Source organism: Eurosta solidaginis, chromosome 2 (assembly GCF_040869045.1).
Source record: "Eurosta solidaginis isolate ZX-2024a chromosome 2, ASM4086904v1, whole genome shotgun sequence".
Classification (NCBI taxonomy): Eukaryota; Metazoa; Arthropoda; class Insecta; order Diptera; family Tephritidae; genus Eurosta; species Eurosta solidaginis.
In genome coordinates this window covers 25,352,982-25,370,712 of record NC_090320.1, presented here as the reverse complement: position 1 = coordinate 25,370,712, position 17,731 = coordinate 25,352,982, and the positions used below count along the sequence as shown (strand labels likewise).

The window sequence follows — 17,731 nt, the reverse complement described above, 5'->3', positions numbered from 1 at the left end:
TGGTACATTTATGTATGTTTGTAATTTTTTGCGTTTTCTTCATTTTTATGAAATTTTCACGAATTTTGGGTTAAGGCACCAATAACCGATGCCAAATTGATATGGATAAGTAAAAATATGGTTATGGCTATGGCGTTATGACTATGTCAACTTTAACTCGGGTTTTAGTTCTTTCTAGTTCGATATTATTAACGTCTTTTCCGAAGTACGCTCCACTGAATCCATGTTTTTCTTTGATTAGATATTTTATAAAATTCCATGTAATTTGTGAGTTAATTTTTTATTTTTTGCCTGTGATTGTAAATCCCAATGGAATTAGAATCGTCAAAGACTCAACGAAAAATTCACTTCATATAATTTCTAACAAAACGTTTTTCTTACAACTTCCTTTAATTCATTTCCGGTTTCTACGCTTCTTCCGATATTTGTTATCGATAACAATCGAATTGAGGTAGTTTTGCGAATAAAGATTGCCAGCTGGTAGTCATGAAAGTGATGGCAAAAAAAATTGACATATCGATATTTGCAATATTAAAAATAACTGTAGATGAAAACAATATTTTTGGAAAATGTTTAAAATATATGGTACTCTTTATCTTCCGTTATTGATTTTGTGTATACTTCAACTACCATATGATAAATCAGCCAAACACGTCGGCAAGTATAATTTCGATAGATTCAGACATGCACCGATAACACAACAGTCCGGCAACACGCTTGGATACACTAATCATTCTCCATTAGCGAGCGAAAAAGAATTTAATATTTGTGGTAGAAATTTTGTTATTTTTTATGTGCTGCGCTGTTTTGTATAAAATTTCATGGAATTTATACAAATTAATCAGCTAAAAATATCGTCAATCATGTAATAAATATGTGGTGCATTGTGTTTAATAAGAAAATAGTGTAAAAATGTTGAATTAAATGTGAAATTTAAAAGTTTTTCATGGGCGATGTTGAAGTCCAGAAGATTTTGTCAATGAGACATTTTTTTCAAAGGAAGAAGAAGCCAAAGAAAAAGACAACGACGAACGAGCGTGTGTGAGTGAGTGATTCGAAGTAGAGCTGAGTGGCGTTGCGCAAAGCGACGTTTTTTTTGTTGTTGCTGTTTGTGCGACGCTGTCGTTGGCAGCGAGAAGTAAATTTTTTGGCAAAAATAAAAGTAATTAAAAATAAACCAAAAAAATTTGCGTAATTAAGAGCGAATGCACGAAGTTGACGTGTTTTTTAAAGTCTAAATTGTGCTGAATGATAGACGTTCATTTGTAGTGGGAATAATAAATATAAACGGCACAAAAGATGGCGTCGTCGATGATAACTGCCGCAGCTGCTGCTGCAGCGACAGCATCGGCGTCGTCAGCTGCAACGGCCGATGAATTGAAAGGAGTTGATGAAGAAGATGGTCGACATGATAATGAGGCAGAGGACAAAGAGCATGATGCGCTTAACTCATCATCGTCACGCTCCTGTGCCAATGATCCAGATTTTGCAATAATTTGCGTATTTCTAAAGAAGTTCCACAAAGATTTGGGTGTAGCCAAACCAAATTTTAAGCAATTACAAGAATGGCTAACCAATACAGATGAGAGTAAGTACTTAATGTAAGATTTTTTTTTTGCTGTTTTAGCCGGCACATTCAATCATCGAGATATGTAGTTTGTTCGTGTAGGTTTGGTATATGTTGATTCTGTAGGAGCTGTAAGGACGAAGAAGAGATCAAATGTTGAGCACTTCCTTTGCCTATACTCGTGGTCGAATGATTGGCGGCACTCTAGATATGCAAAAAAATCATTAAAAAGTAGGTTTTATGTGCATCCAGGACCAGTGAGTACCTTGTAGGCACAAACCCATAAGCTATAAATATCACCAAATGAAAGGAAATAGAATCAGCAGTTGCAATTATTTCTTTCGGGCCCTTACCAGTAAATGAATTTAGTATGTTCTTCTAACTAACAACTAAGTATTTGCCTGTTCACAATAGACTACCCATTAAAAAGGCAATTGAAGTTCCAGTTGTTATTGTTGTTGTAGCAGTGCTTCGCCCCATCCAATGGGTGCGACCAATCACAAATTGTCATCAATGTCCTCTAACGGCAGAGTTGCCAGATCTCGAGGCAGCAATTAAGCTGGGCCCTAGAAAACTGCTAGTATTTGCCAAGAGGACTGAGTTATTCTATACCGTATGTCCTGGCACCTGATTGGAGTTCGACCGTTTCGTCGTCAAAAAAATTCTGGTAACACTATGGACACATTCAGTCTATGTGAGGTTTTTATTGACTGGCCAGTTCAAACTAACCTCTTAACGGGAGTCCAAGGAAACTTGCTGTTTCAGCAGGGGTGGACCATAATGAGAGTGGTGTTAGAGGCGTTGGTTCCACGTTACAATTGAAGAGATGGTTGGTATGATATGGGGACACATTGCAAGCATGACAAACAGTTTGTATGTAGGGCTTGATTCTGGATAGGTAAGATCTTAATCTGTTACATGCTGTTACCTGCTTACGGAGATGACCCCTTAATCCCCTGGGCGGTGTTGACTCATCAATCAGATGTCTGTTGGGTTGCACAGGTCCAGGGGATTCAACAGAAACTGTTTCTTTAACATATCATTTATTTCCCTCTTGGGGAGCATTCTCACCTCATTGCGTAGATGGTGTCCTGGGGACATAAGAACACAGCCCGTAGCGGTTCTGAAGTTTCAGTCCTTATTCACAGTCAAGTCTGTCAGACAGTCGAGTTGGAATGAGAATCGTTCGAAGGAAATGTACGGAAACTAACTTTTTAATAAAGAGCTGATTTGACTGAAAATCGAAATAACTTGGAGATTTGTTTGATATGGATTAGGAAAAGTTAAAAAGATTCCGACTCCGTAATGGTGAGATGTCCACTTGTATTGTTGGGAGACAGAACAGTAACAAAAACTTTTTGAGCATTTTAATTTATCAAGTGTAGGTGGCATAAAAATACTTCTACCGGACCAGCTGCTTTCCTATGTGTTTGCTATCGGCGCCATTTTTTTTGGCGAGGCTCAGTTTTAGACTTCTTATTTGTTTTTAAACCGCGCTATGGTAGAGAGAATGAAATATGGCACTTTAATCTGACGGTGGTAATATTTTTCCTTTAAACGCAGATATGTGTGAGCGGAAGGTTACCGAAGTGTTGAGCAAACTCCCAATAGAAGCTCTACAGTCGGATCAAGTTACTTCGCAACGTTTTCTTTCCCCTCTGCATAGAATAATGGTCGTGAAAACGAGTCCAAGCCATATTTAATATAGAGTCTGTGGTTCCTATTCGAAATACATTTCAGCTTCTTTAGATAAATCTTTGAAAGTAGATGGCACGGGCACCCCAATTCCCCCCAATGGAGAGGCGGGACGATAGAGCTAAATAAGTGACTTGGCATAAACCCCCTGTAAGGAGTACTTGTCAGTTGAGAATAAAATAGATTATTTTCTGAGAAAGAGATCTACTCTGCGTGAATCTGCCCACTATGCAACATTGAACAAATAACACCGTATATAAATGTGAATTCATTTTATTCCCGATAGTTTCGGACCAGTTGCGTCTACTGCATATTAAACTTTTGCGAAAAACTCGCAAAACTGTACATGAAAAAAGCTGGGAGATGTCGTTGAGCAAATTCTGTTTTACCTACTCTGCACAGGATGCCTGGGAGATCGAACGATTTGGTTATAAAAAATCAAGCTTAAAAGTGAAGCTACGCATACTACGGGTAAGGAAAATAAATATATACTGCGCAAAGAAATTTGCTATTATAATTATTTTTTCTCATTCCACAGGAGTTACTTGAAAGTCAATTTCAACGCAATGCTAAATTTCGGGCACAAATACTTACCATGAACGCAGATTCATTACGTTCACAACCGATTGGCCGGGATCGTCTTGGACATAGCTATTACTTTACACAAGATGATGATGCTAATTTGCGTATATATCAAGATCATTTAGACGAAGAGATATGGCAAGTTGTTGCTACTACACGTGAAGAGCTTGTCAATCTTATAGCACGCTTGCGTGGCAACGAAGTTGTAATGCCATCCACTGATATAGGTGTCGACGAGGATACGAGCAGTAGTAATAGTGACACAACGCAAATGGAGAAACAGCCACCCCCGGTTGAGCAGGATGATTCACAAGAGGAAGAAACGCGTGTGCCAAACTTACGTTTAAAGTTCACTTCAAATAATGGTAAAGTAACTGTATCATCACCTACACAAACAACAGCTTCTATAGCCACAAAACGTAATTTGGAGGAAATGGATAAAAGCTCGCCACGTAGCGAAGAAATAAATATAATAAAGAAAGCGCGCCCATCATTATTGGATGTGAATCGTACCAAAAAGCCAAGTAGATATGAGAAAACAAAATCTGAAGAGGAAGATGAGGAGGGCGAGGAGGACGAAGTCGATGAAGACGAAGACGACGAAGAAGAGTTGTCTATAGAAGAAGAGGATATTGATAGCGCAGCTGCAGAAGAAGACGAGAATGAGGAGAAAGATATAGAAGAAGATTCAGCGAGTGATATTGATGGAGGGAATGAAATTAGTGAAGCTATTGAAGAACCAACACGCGTAATTCGCGGTGAGGGTAGTGGAAAGGATTGTGAAGGAGGAAATATTAATGTGGCATTTTTTGCTGATTCCGAACTATTTGAGGATGGTTACAGCGGTACTGAGAATGCATTTGTTGGTGCAGCAATTGAAGAGGAAACACTTTATGTGTATGGTGCAGGTAGTGGTGCAGAATGCTTAGTTGGAAATGGTAAAAACGATGATTCTGAAGTAGCGACAACAGCAACTAAAGCAGCTACAGCAACACCAACAACGCCTACAAAAACAGGCGACGCGTCAGGGACTTTTTTCTTTGGTGAACCCGGTTGCCATAAGCTTAGTCCAATAAAACCGACAACACCAACGAATGATGCAGAAGATATACACGCTGATGATGCCAAATCTCTGACAACTGATAATAAAGCCCAAAGCACAAAAGTAGATAATGAACTAGCAAGCGAAAAAGTTAAAGCTACTGCTGATGTAGAGATAAAAGACAAAAATATGTTTATGAAAGAAACTAATGCAAGTAGTGGAAAGGAAAACAATAAAAACATAAAAGCAACTGATGATAAGAATAATGCGATAGACGAGCAGGCAGCTCCTACAATCAAAGATGAGACTGTTAAGGAGACCTCTAATGGAGACGATATTGATTGTTGCAAGAACATTCAACAGGGAAATAGTAAGGGAAAATGTAATGTAGAAATGAAGAAAAGTGATGAACTTGCCACTGAAGAGCGGCTTAAAATGAAAGATGCACGTGAGGACAACGAAAAACTGGAGAAAGGTGTGGAGAATACTAGAGATGAAAAACTGCAGAAAATTGCGCTAAATAAGGATGACACAGAGCTGCAGGAAGTTGGTGAAAATGTGCAACGAGAAAAGCTGCAGAAATATGTTGGAACAGCGGATAATATAGGCCATGAGAAAGGCGCCGGTCTGAAAAATGCAACCGGTGAAAAGCTGAAAAAATATCAAGGAAACGTGGTTGGTGAAAATATTAAAAATAATACCCAAAAGGCAGCTAATGAACAGCTAGAAAAAGGTGACATTGCAGTCCACGAAATGGAAAAAAATCTTGACGACGAACAGCAGGCAAAAAGTAAAGAAAATGCAGCTGAGGGATATATGGGCAAAAGTATTGAAAAAGTGGTTGATGGAAAGTTAGAAAAGTCTTATGCAAAAGTAGCTGAAGATAATAGAAAAACAATTAAAGAAAAGGTATCTGATGAAAAGCTGGTTAAGAGCATTGAAAATGAAAATTCATCTCTAGAACAAAGTATTAAAAAGGCTGCTGATATAAATGGCAAACCTAAGGATAATGTTGAAGCTAATGAGGATGTTACAATTGCAGCCTCAAGTAAAGATCCCGATGAAGGACAGGCAATTAAGAGCGAAGAAACAACTAAAGAAAATATGAAAAGTGAAGATGAAGTAAAAACTAAAGGCGCTTCAGATATGAATAAGAAACTTACCTTCCTTCAAAAAGAAGAAACAAAAAAAGAAATTGACGATAAAGTCGACGAAGAAATAAGTTCGATTGATACTATCACGGGTTGTACGAGCAAAGGCGGCGCAAAAGAGGAAGAAACTAACCATGACGCAAGGGAGAAAACAAACACTGTAGAGGAAAACGATAGCATGGTGACAGAGAAATTGACGGCTATAGAAAATGCTATAGGTAACGATAAGTTACACAAGCTTGAAATTTCAGACAGGTCGATACCAGATGAAAGCGAAAACCGCATGGAAGCGTTGAAAGAACGAATAGAGAAAAAACCACATCAAAGGCAGGAAAAGAAACGAAAGCAACAACCAATTCAAGACCAGAAAGAGCAAACACGAGAACAAAATCGAGATCAGAAGGACCAAAGTCCGGCGCCAGAGCAGCATCATCATAAACTTTCAAAAGAAGAGGGGAAAATTGCCGACCATACGCCGCACATTCAAAGTATAGATAAGTCAAAGGCCCTACTAATAAAAACTCCTGTTGAAGAAAAGTGCGTTAGTACGAGCACAAAACCATCAACTTCAAATCCTTTATGCTCAAGCCTACAGTCAACCCAATCAAAATACTTGCCCTCATCCACACCCACTACCGTTGCTCAACCCATTATTAATCGCAAACGTCGCCTTGAGGAAATTCCACCACCACCACCTGCATCACATCGTCTATCCACATCTGAAAGTGAAATAGAGTTGCAATCAGAACAGCAAGAAGAATTCCCTGCCTCTGAAGATGATCTCGATCCAGCCGGCAAGCGTTTAAAAATGCGTCCAAAATTAACCAACATTGAAGTGCGTCAGAAAGTTGAAGCGCAAAAGGGATGTTTAGAGGAAACCACATCGTCTAGTGGCGAGGAAGATCCGAGACGCAGGCGAAAAATAATACCACAGCGGCGACAAATTGAACGTTGCGTAAAAAATCTTAAAGTAGCTCATGAAGCAGCCGCTGCTAAAAGGGAAAGTAATCTTGCGCAAGCTGCGAAAGAAGCTGAGAACGTGTTAGCATTAGCTGAAGAGAAGGAAGCCATACCTTTGAATTTGACAAGCCCAACTAATCCGTTAGCTTTCCCGGCAACGTTTACAAGTACGGCGACATCAAGAACACCATTTATGAATTCCGCTGTTGTGGTACCACCAACATCTGCAGTGAAAATGCCACCACCTCCTCCACCAGCGCCACTACCAGCTGTAATAACTTCAACGCTAGGATCAGTGCCAGTGGCAGCTTCTACATCTAAACCTTGTGCAGCGCCTGTGCCGCTATCAGAACCAAAAGCAACTACAGTGGTGCCTAGTCCTCCTACAGTACGCCAAAAACCCACACTTGCCGAAATCATTGAAAAGAAATTGAAAAAAAAATGTGAGAAGATAGGCGCCACGGAGCTAGGAGAAACATTAAAAACACCGCTTGTCTCAACAATACTCACCGCAACTGCTACGGACACGCCCCAAAGTAACACCAATGATTCAAATACAGTTGCAGCAGTTTCACTACCGAAAAAATCACCCATAACAAAACCACTTAAAAAGAATTTACTAACACAGTTACGTCAAGAAGAAAGCGATGAGGAGTCAATTCCACGTAAGCGTACAATCAGCGATGCTAGCGGATCTGCGCCACCCACAATAACGATTGCAGCTACACCAACAATCAAAGCTGAAGTTGTTAAAAAAATCGAATCGTTTTTTGTTGAAGATCGCGTAGAAGGGGCACCAGAGCGTAAAAGAACACCTGAACGTAAGATGGCCCAGCCAAAAAGTACTGATCGTAAAAGTGTAGAGCGCAGGCTACCAACACGTAAGATGCCTGAACGTAAAACACCAGAACGTAGAGCTCCAGATCACAAGACTTCGGAACGCAAGCTTCCCGACCGCATGACACCCGAGCGCAAAACACCAGAGCGACAGCGCAAGCGACGCAGTAGCGAAGAAGTGAAGATAACTAGTAAAATGGAGACGGAAGGTAACAAGGAAATGAAATATGAGACTTTAGAGGAAATGGAAACAAAAATCGAAACATTTGTTATTAAAAAAGAGAGGAGTCCATCGCCCGTAGAGCAGGTTGTTGAAACAGCAGCAGCTGGGCGCCGCTCCAGTAGGCGTAGTGCGGCATCTGTGGTCTATGCTGAATTGCCACAACCAAAACGGACAAGGGGAGGGGCGAAGGCAATGTCTACTACAACTGCTATGGCTACCCCTGCAGCTTCACCGAAAAAAGTGAATGTCAAAGAAGAGAAGGCAAGTGGGGTCAAAACTGAAATGAGCAGGGTCGAGGATAGTGCCAAGGCGGGTGACAAGAGAGTGGCGCCTTCAACAAAAGAATTAAGTTCGACACAATCGCTAAAAGAAGTGATAAAACAAAAGGAAGTCGCAACAACAACAGTAAAAACTAAGGAAGTAAGTAAAGAAAACGCCAAGGAAGCTAAAAAGAGTAAGCAAACTCCTAATACCAGGACTCAACAGGACTCCAAAAAAGAAGAAGATGAGGTAAATCTAAATTTTATTTCGAACTCTTTCTTCCCTTTTTCCTACCGTTCTCAAATTCCATTTATCTAATGCTTCGTTTTCATATCCTACCTCTCGCATGCTCCATCTTCCTCTAGGAAGGGAGTAATTCTATTATTTTTATATCAGTCTCTCCTAGCCCAACCTTTCTGTCTCATACACATATCCTTTCCATACTCCCTCCATCTCTGCCCTATCTGCTCTCAATCTTTCACTGTCTTGTACTCCCTTATTCACCCGCCGTCCCTTTCTCTCCTCCACCACTTTTTCTACCCTCTTCTCTCACCACTCTTCCTCTATGTCTCCAGCTTTTTGTTAGTTTTTCTATTTACGAAGAAAATCCAGTGACGAAGTCTTTCACGCTCTATAATTTTCAGCTCAAAACCAAACTCGAGATCAAAGAAGCTGAATTCTCAACGCCAAAAGAAAAAGGCGGAAAGACAAGCGGCTCTACAACAACTCCCGTCACACCAACTCTTAATATCACATCGCCAGACAAGTATACATCAGATAGTACACCCACATCATCTGCACGTGGTCGTGGTGTACGTAGCAAGCTCGAAGTAGACGCGACTAATATAATTCAAACTATTGACTCGGAGACGCCAGTGAGAATGTCACGGCGCATTGCACAACAGAAAATACGCGAAGAAGCTGAACGGCGCAAGCTTGAAGAGATTGCGCTACGCACTATGAAGCAGGAGTTGAAGAAAAAAAAGAAAGCTGAAAAGCAGTCAGATCCTACAGTGGTAGAGCCGTCAGAACCCTCGTCATCAGATGAGAGTGAGGTGGAGCTAAAGAAGAAAGCGAAGAAAAAATATCCTGGTAAAGATGGGTGGTCATCAGGTTCGGAAGAACAAGAGGAGCCAGAAGAGGAAGACGAGCCACCGCAAAGCGATCACGGTTCACCACTCTTCCGTTCCGATCACGAGTTCTCACCTGAATCTGACTTGGAGGATGACACACAGGTGGTGCCGATGAAACGTGCGCGCACGGCACGTAAGGAAGATGCAGATGAAGATGATGAACGCGATGAACACGCATGTCAAAAATGTGGCAAATCTGATCACCCAGAATGGATTTTATTGTGTGATAAATGTGACAAGGGCTATCATTGCTCTTGTCTATCACCAGTGCTATTTTACATACCCGAAGGTGATTGGTATTGCCCGCCTTGTCAACAGGAACAACTAATTTCCGCTTTGGAGAAGCAACTGAACGATTTCGATGAATTTGTTGAACAAAAACGTGTGCAAGAGGAAGAGAATAAGCGTTTGGCCGAAGAGGCAGAACGTATCGAAAAAGAGCGTTTGGAAAATGAGAAGCAATTACAGAAGGAACACAAAGAACGTAAAAAGCAAAAGAAAAAGTCTCGGCAGCGTGATGAAAATGGTAAGGAGGGCGATAAAGATAATGAAAGTGGCGCGAGTGTCACTTCGGATGACGTTGTGGGCGAAGAAAAAAGCAAAACACGTCCGGCAAAGGAAAGTGACGATGATAGCGACGACGATAAACCATTGCTGAGAGTGAAGAGCGCAAGTAATCGGAAGATTCGTTCAGAAGGCCAGCGCGACAGCCATAAGCGTCATAAACGTCGGCGTGGTGATGGACGTAGTCGTCGAAGAGCCGCAGCACGCGGTATTGCAACACGACGGCGTCACCGAAATACCTCAGATAGCGGTACGGGCAGCGGCTCGGCAAACGGTTCTGGCAGCTGTAGTGACAGTAGTTCAGGAAGTGGCTCAAGCTCTTCATCATCTTCCTCTTCACTTAGCGCCAGCGATAATGAGCCAATTTACAAGCTGCGCAAACGACGGCAAATCAATGTTAGTTATCGTCTCAATGAGTATGATGATTTGATTAATTCGGCACTGAAGAAGGAAATGGATGCTCTAGCTGGTGCAGGCAATTTGGGACGAGGCAAAGATATTTCCACGATAATTGAGGCAGATAAAGAGAAGGCACGGCAGCAAGATTTAAAAAAGGTCGGGGAAGGGGAAGATATCGTAGGGACGAACGCGGAGAAAAGTGAAAAGTTAAAAGTGGAACAAGATTATGAAACGAGGCTAGGAAAAGATGACGAGACGAAGGTCGAAAAAGACAGGCAATTGAAGGTGGAAAGTGATGAAAAGAAAAATGATGAGGACAAGGAGGAAAATGACAAATATGGAAATGTGGCAAAAGCTGAAAACCCGGAGGCACAGAAAAAGACGAAAAATAATAAAGAAAACAAACCGAGAACCGATGATGGCGAGTCTTCGGATGAAATCTTAAAACGCAAAGCCAAACCAAAACCGACAGCTAAAAAGAAGAAACCACGAAAGTTAACAACATTAGATATAAGTTCTGAAGAAGATAATGCGTCCGATGAAGATTTCAAGACGTCCTCTTTCGAAGATGAAGAAGACACATCCATATCGGCCTCCACCGCAAGTGACTCAAGCTTAGAGGTATTCCGACGACGTGGCAAGAAAAACAAGAAAAAACGTAAGGCCGCTCGACGTGTAGTGCGCCAACGACGTAAAGATCGTCGTTTCATTGTAAATGATAGCGACGAAGATGAGGAAGAAGATCGACCAAAAATGAAAAAAAAGCGGAAAGATGATACGGATTATACTGACACCGACACAGATTCGGAAGCATCAGAAAATCTCGAAGATGTGGATAGCGCTGATTTGTGCGACGATACGACAAGCGAATCGGATGGTGCCTGGTATCCATCCAAGCGCAAAAAGGGTAATACGTCGCAACGTAAATCAGGTAATAAGTCGGTAGCTGTGGCACGAAAATCGCCTAAACTGAAGAAACAACCTGTGAAAAAGCCTAAAAAAGTTGAGTATTCTGACGACGACATTAGCGAGAGCGAAGAAGAGGAGGATGACGATGATGATGACATTCATTGTGGTAAAGGATCTGGAAAACAGCCACGATCACAACCTCTCATACCCAGCAAATCTACGAAAGGTAAGGGCAAGGGCAAAGGCAAAACTAGTAATTCCAAGAAAAAGAAGAAGAAACAATCTGAAGATGAGGACGATAGTTTGTCGGATAGTGAAGATAGTACGCGTCGCACACGCGGACGACGTTATGCCTATTTGGAGGACTTTGACGATGAAAGTTCGGATGGCGGCATAAAGCCAGGCGTTCAGCGACCTGATACGCCGCCCGAAGAACGCCAAAAATTCATACAAAGACAGGAGGAGATAAAACGTATGTTAGCAGAGAAAAATGCGGAGGGCGCAAAGTTGGCAGCCACACCACGCCTAACCCCAATCAAAGCAGATGGCGATAAAGATAAACGTTCTCCAGCAAAAAATGATTCCTTATCGACGGTACCACTATCTGTGATACGGCAGGCTAAAGTGCTGGACGTCGACTATTTGCAACGTAAAGGTGACATCGGCGGCGACTTAGATCATGTTGATGAAGTGGATGAATTTGATGATGCTGATTTACCAGATGATTTCCCTGAAGATATGGATGAGGATACTATAGCGCGTATGGTTGAAGAAGAGGAAGAACTGAGTGCCGCAGCTGCAGCGCGCGAATTACCGCCACCAGACGAAGTGCTACGTACACCATTAAAGCAAACGATGAATAAGCCTAAAGAGGCACCTTTAACACCGCAAGCTCCTGCACCAGCAACAGTAACGGCGCCTCCACATATTGCTGCTGCTGTTGCCGCTGCCGCAGCTGTCGCCAATCTAACGGCAAATGCTTCCGCCGCCGTAGCTGCTGCGAGCGCGTCTAGCGTACAGAAACCATCACACCATATAAATCCTTCCTTGGCAGCGTTAGCGCAGATGCCTGGGGGCGTAAGTACGGCGGCTGCTGCCACTGCTGCTGCTGCTGCTGCTGCTGCTGCAGCAGTTCATCACATGTCATCAATGGGGTCAGGGCTGCAGGAGCCCATGCGTAAACGTTTGCCAATGCCTACGATGCATCCACCATTGCTGCGACATCAATTTCCTCCACATGGCGCTAATATGCCACTCGCCCACTTGTTGCAACGTCATCCTTCAGCAGCGCCGCCGTCCACACATTTGTTACAGAATGCGCTGAGTACGCCGCTCGGCCAGCCATTGAATCGTAGCAATTTTCCACCACAGCATATGCCGCGTCTACCAGCCGGCATGTCAATGGAACAAATGTTAGCTGCGCAACATATTATGTCTGCCGCTGCGACTGCGCGTCACAATCTCCCGCCGACATCACAGCCCTTGCCTAGTGCGCCTGGTGCCCGTGACCAGATTCATAGCAGCGGAGCGCTTGGCGGTGGTGGCGCTAGCGGTTCTAGTAATTCTAGCGGCAATAGTGGCGCTGTTGCTGCTGCTATTGCTGCGGCGACGGCGGTTGCGGCTGCTAGCGGCGCTAATAAACTTCAAACGGAACCTAAGCCGCGGGGTAGACGAAAAAAAATTACACCACTACGTGATACGCTTCAAAAGCAACAAGCTGCTGCCGCGGTTACAGCGGCCACAGCACATTCAGATAAATCAAAGGACCCAACTTCCAACAATGCCGGCGCCGGTGGTGGCAGCGGAAACGGAGGCGGAGTGATAAAGTCAGTGGTTTCTGCAACGGCCTCAGCGCCTCCTCAACCATCACAACTTTTTAAGGAACAAAGCAGTGGTCCGAGCGTTAGCTCAGCACCAGTATCACAAGCATCAGTAATAACACGTATGCCGCAGCACAGCGCTGCTGCCACACATGCAAGCATTGCCAGGGCTATGAGCAATTTGTACGCGGGCGCAGATGGTAAGTTTAAGTTTGTTCATTGTCACTTTGCTTGGACTATAGTAGAAATACTAATTTTTTTGTTTTATTTGCAGTTGCGCGTTTCTTTGCGCCACCAACTTCATTATCGTCGGTAGCCGGGCCTCGCCCACCACATTGTATGCAACGTCATCGTGATGTGCAGGGTATGCCTGCAATGCCACACTCAACTGGTATGCGCCAAAGTTATGGTCCGCCGCCACCTTTGCGCGGAAGTGCACCAAATCATGCCCAGCACCCGCATGCCGGTTCAGGGGAGCGACAGACCTATCATGCTCCAGGAGATCACCATATGCCCAGTGGCATGGGTGCTAGCATGTATGGAGGACCGCCGCCACCAGCGCGACATTCAACTTCGCACCTGAATCCATATCGGTAAAGAAATGGTTTTGTAGAAATTTGTTATGTTCATTGATTTTGCAAACTAATTTTTAAATATCTTTTATTGCAGGCCACCTATATACGGCAACCCTAACTTTGTGCCACGTGGGCCAGGCATACCGAATCTACGTGTTCCAGGAAGCGGTGGATCAGAGTTCCCAGGAGGTCCACGTAAGTGCCTTAATTTGTATATTAATTGCAGTTAAATAGTAGAGTAGAAATTATATGGAGACATTTGGCGCAATCCTTTATTTATACTTCAAAATCAATATGAAATCAAAAGATTTAGTTCGGAAACTTAAGTCTCCAAAATATATTAGAGTTAATCAGTTTTGTGTATATGAATCTGGAATTTAAGCATCCATCTTTTCTATTCACGTAATGCAATTTCGATAAATTTTTTTACAGGCTCTTATGCACCATATGGATATTATCCACCACCACCGCCGTTAACCAACCCACATGGCCCGCCAATGCCTCGGCATCCGCCCTCATCTACAGCAGGGCCATCAAGGGGCAGCTCAGGACCATCATCAGCAGCGCCAGCGACAACTCCATCTCCAACATCGCCCGCGGGCAGCGCAGCAGCCCATACTTCAGCACCAGCAACTGTCTCGACAGCAGCTACTATAAAATCGAATGCAATAACAACCACAGTAACAAATATTACGGCTAAGCCTAGTTCAGTGATTGTTTCAGCGCCACCAACGAATGCTAGCGCTAGCTTAAATGCTAACGTAGCGCGCAATGTTGTCCAAAAATCACCAATACCAACACCTACTATAACACAGACACCAACTTACTCAGGTACGAAACCCCCAACCCAAACACAAATTCCACCAACACCAAAAACAACAGCATGTTCAACACCAGCAACATCATCATCCTCCAACTCTTTATCTATGCCATCACGTGTTATTGTCACAGAACCAGCTGACGTAAGTACACGAGCTGCTGCTATAGTTAATAGCACCAAAGGTGGCGTCGTGAAGCCAATCATAACAGCACCAATTGATATAAATGAGCCTTCACAACCGCCAAGAAAGAAACTCACCACACTTGAAACATATGCTACGGCACAAACAAAATCACCGTTAGTTATAGCTGGCGAATCGTCAGGTTCACGTAGCTCTCCTGGCGGTATGCAGGCAGATGCTGCTGATGACTCGTCTTCAGCGCACGGCACTTCCTCAACTGCTGTGCCTGCTGATAGGAATGAGGGGCAAGCGAGTGAATTTAGTGGGCTTGTGAGTTACTTTAGTTCGCAACACGATGACTATAATACATAACAACATACACAAATGAATACAAATAATGCATTGCTAAGTAGCTTTTAAATGTAAGTGCGAGGCATGAAGTTACACTTGAACGTACACAGATATTTATAAAATCGCAGCGTTTAGCAGTCATAAGCAAATCATATTTTGTGTATTCGATTAAATTTGCTATGTAGTTGTTAGGCTTGTATAATTCTGAGTGAGTATGGACGATGGCATGTTTTATAATGAAGGCGGCAAGCGCCCTCTTTAAGCGTGAGCTAATTTTTTTAGTGACATGAATAGGTCGCTGCTAAATTTTACGTGCTAATTAAAAACACTCAATGTTTAGGCCACTTATTTGAAATTTACTCAACACACTGACTAAACAAAAAAAAAAAAAAAAAAAAAGATTCACCAACATCACTAAAAAAGCATTAAAATGAAAAGAACAAAAAATATGTATAATTTAAAAAAATATAGTTAATTTAACTTGTATACTTAGTATTAGCGATAATCGTAATTAAACAAACAGCAACATTTACTGCAGGGGAAAAAATAAGAGAATTCTGAACAACAAAAAACAAAAAAAGCAGATTATGAACAATGGAAAGAGGTGGATATTGCCGTGTATTATAAATCAAAACCAAGTAAAACCATTCATTCATTAATTGTATTTCCAATTATGTAGTTCATATTAATAAGTCTTTGTGGTTGCATTACAACATCACTAAAATAAAAGCGCAAGCAGCAACATTATTAATTATAACATAACATAAATGATTTGATTAAATTGCACATTAATAACATATATATATATATAAACAATATATGTAAAATATTATAGTTTATCCCATTCTTTACATTTATGTACAATATGTATTTTAGTCTCAACTATTTCTGTCAACTCTTTGATTTTTGTATTGTAATTTTAAGATATTTCACTATATCTGAACCAATATATGTACAAGTTTGTGTATGTATAATTTGTATACGCTCAAACGTTGTGCTTTGTACTAAATAATTTTTTCATTATTTAAAAGTTTTGTTTCAATTTACGGATTTGATTTTAAGAAATGATGAAAAAACAAGATTGCTGCACAATTTGATCCCTATCGAAAAATAAAGGAATGTTCTGTTGTTTCGCATTCCAGTTCGATAACACACTATCTCTATAAATTGTTGAAAAACGCTTGTTTCGGAGTTTGATGAAAATACGCAACATTTCACTATTTGGATCAATAATGTTCTATCTCAAGAAAATTCATTTTTAAACCTTTTTTTAAGAAAGCGAATTTTTCAAGCAGATTGTGAAATATGCCGTTTATGGAAAGATTGCTGAAATAACAAATTATTATCGAAAACCATTTCGGCTGCTAAGTAGAATATTACCCTATCACGGCTGCCGTTTCAAAAACGGCCTATCCTTGAATTCCGTTGAAGAACGCCCTAACTTAGTGTGTTTCAAAAACGCCCTAATTGAGATTAAATTCAATATATTCTGACATTAGCTGGGACGTTTATGAAAAACATTTTGAGATAAGGTGCTCATCAACCAAATTCTGAGATATGGCGGTTTGAAGCAAATTCTTAAATAGGGTGTTTTTGAAAAATATTCCCAGATAGGGCGTTTCGAAATGGCAGTTGAGATAGGATGATGTTCCACTCAGCCGTCGATTTATAGAGAAGTGTTTCTATCATGTACTCAAGATGGGGCGATCTTATATTCAACCACCAATATGGTAATTGTTTATATTTGTTACAAAAGCGTGTTTATTTTAAAAGTAAATTACTTCGATATTTATTTCGACGTAACAAAAAAAAAATAAATAAAAAATTTGCTTTTGGTTTTAATTTAAGTAAACAATAAAAATACATACATGACTTACAATTTGCGCCCTCTGTGGCATCACCCAATTGTTGTATGTAACTATAATTTAAGAACATAAACAAGGAGAAATAAAGAAAATAATCAAACAATTAGAAGATCAAGTATATATGAACAAGAAATAATTAAACACTGTAGATTTATTATGGCATACTTTAATATATCGAAATATAAATACATACATATATGATAAAGTAAATGGCGCTGTTTTTCTTGTAGGGGGGTTTTCAATTAAAATCGGAAGTGGAAAATAATGGTTCTTTTCTACTCGAAAATGTCGCCACTTTCAGGGGAAAACATTTTTAAGATTCTCACTTCGTCCTGTGAAATTGTAGCAACTTAAAATGTTCAGTGCCACCCTGCATGACTTGAAAAATTTTAACCATTTACAAAAAAATGCAGTTCGTGTGGTTGTTCGCTGTCAACTGTGATCGCAAATTGCTTTTGAGTGAGGCATGATGCGACACATACGTACATATACATATAGCATTCGCTTAAGTTCATGTGATTCATCAGCTAATTGACAGGGCTGTTTTCTGCACCGTCAATGGCAGCGAGGGCAAGTAATGGTGCATTTTTGGCCATTTTTAGGGGCAGGTTGTTGAGAAAAGATAATGATGCCCTCTATTGAGGCTAAGCTGATTTTACAACAGAACACAACTTTTTGAAGGTTTGGCGTGAAGGCGACATTTTCGTGTAGAAAAGAAAACACCATAAATGACGAACATGTTGCCGGTGCAGTTAGAGGGCAAATCCTTGCCTGACAACTAATCCGTATTTGGAGAGTTTAGATCTTACGAATGTAGTGAGTAATGTTTCGACCTTTTTAAATTTAAATTTAAGGA

At 41.2% G+C, this 17,731-nt stretch overlaps 1 protein-coding gene across 2 annotated transcripts; it reads left to right on the top strand.

Moving 5' to 3' along the window:
• Positions 1 to 759: 759 nt before the first annotated feature.
• Positions 760 to 17,085, top strand: LOC137239397 (titin homolog). Of its 2 annotated transcripts, XM_067764662.1 has the most exons (8): positions 760 to 1,045; positions 1,270 to 1,588; positions 3,549 to 3,733; positions 3,801 to 8,567; positions 8,963 to 13,343; positions 13,418 to 13,736; positions 13,813 to 13,913; positions 14,151 to 17,085. In XM_067764662.1, exons 2-8 carry the CDS (start codon positions 1,300 to 1,302, stop codon positions 15,029 to 15,031), a joined length of 10,923 nt encoding a protein of 3,640 aa, XP_067620763.1. In that variant the 5' UTR covers positions 760 to 1,045; positions 1,270 to 1,299; the 3' UTR covers positions 15,032 to 17,085. The 2 variants fall into 2 exon arrangements, with proteins under 2 accessions (XP_067620763.1, XP_067620762.1); XM_067764661.1 differs by having other exon boundaries at positions 760 to 1,588.
• The last annotated feature ends 646 nt before the right edge of the window (positions 17,086 to 17,731 follow it).

Bases quoted from the DNA above. Each gene is read 5' to 3' on its own strand.
- LOC137239397 (XM_067764662.1), top strand. From the start codon at position 1,300: ATGGCGTCGTCGATGATAACTGCCGCAGCTGCTGCTGCAGCGACAGCA. The intron at 13,737-13,812 runs GTAAAGAAATGG...CTTTTATTGCAG, and splicing joins TCGCACCTGAATCCATATCG to GCCACCTATATACGGCAACC. The intron at 13,914-14,150 runs GTAAGTGCCTTA...ATTTTTTTACAG, and splicing joins AGAGTTCCCAGGAGGTCCAC to GCTCTTATGCACCATATGGA.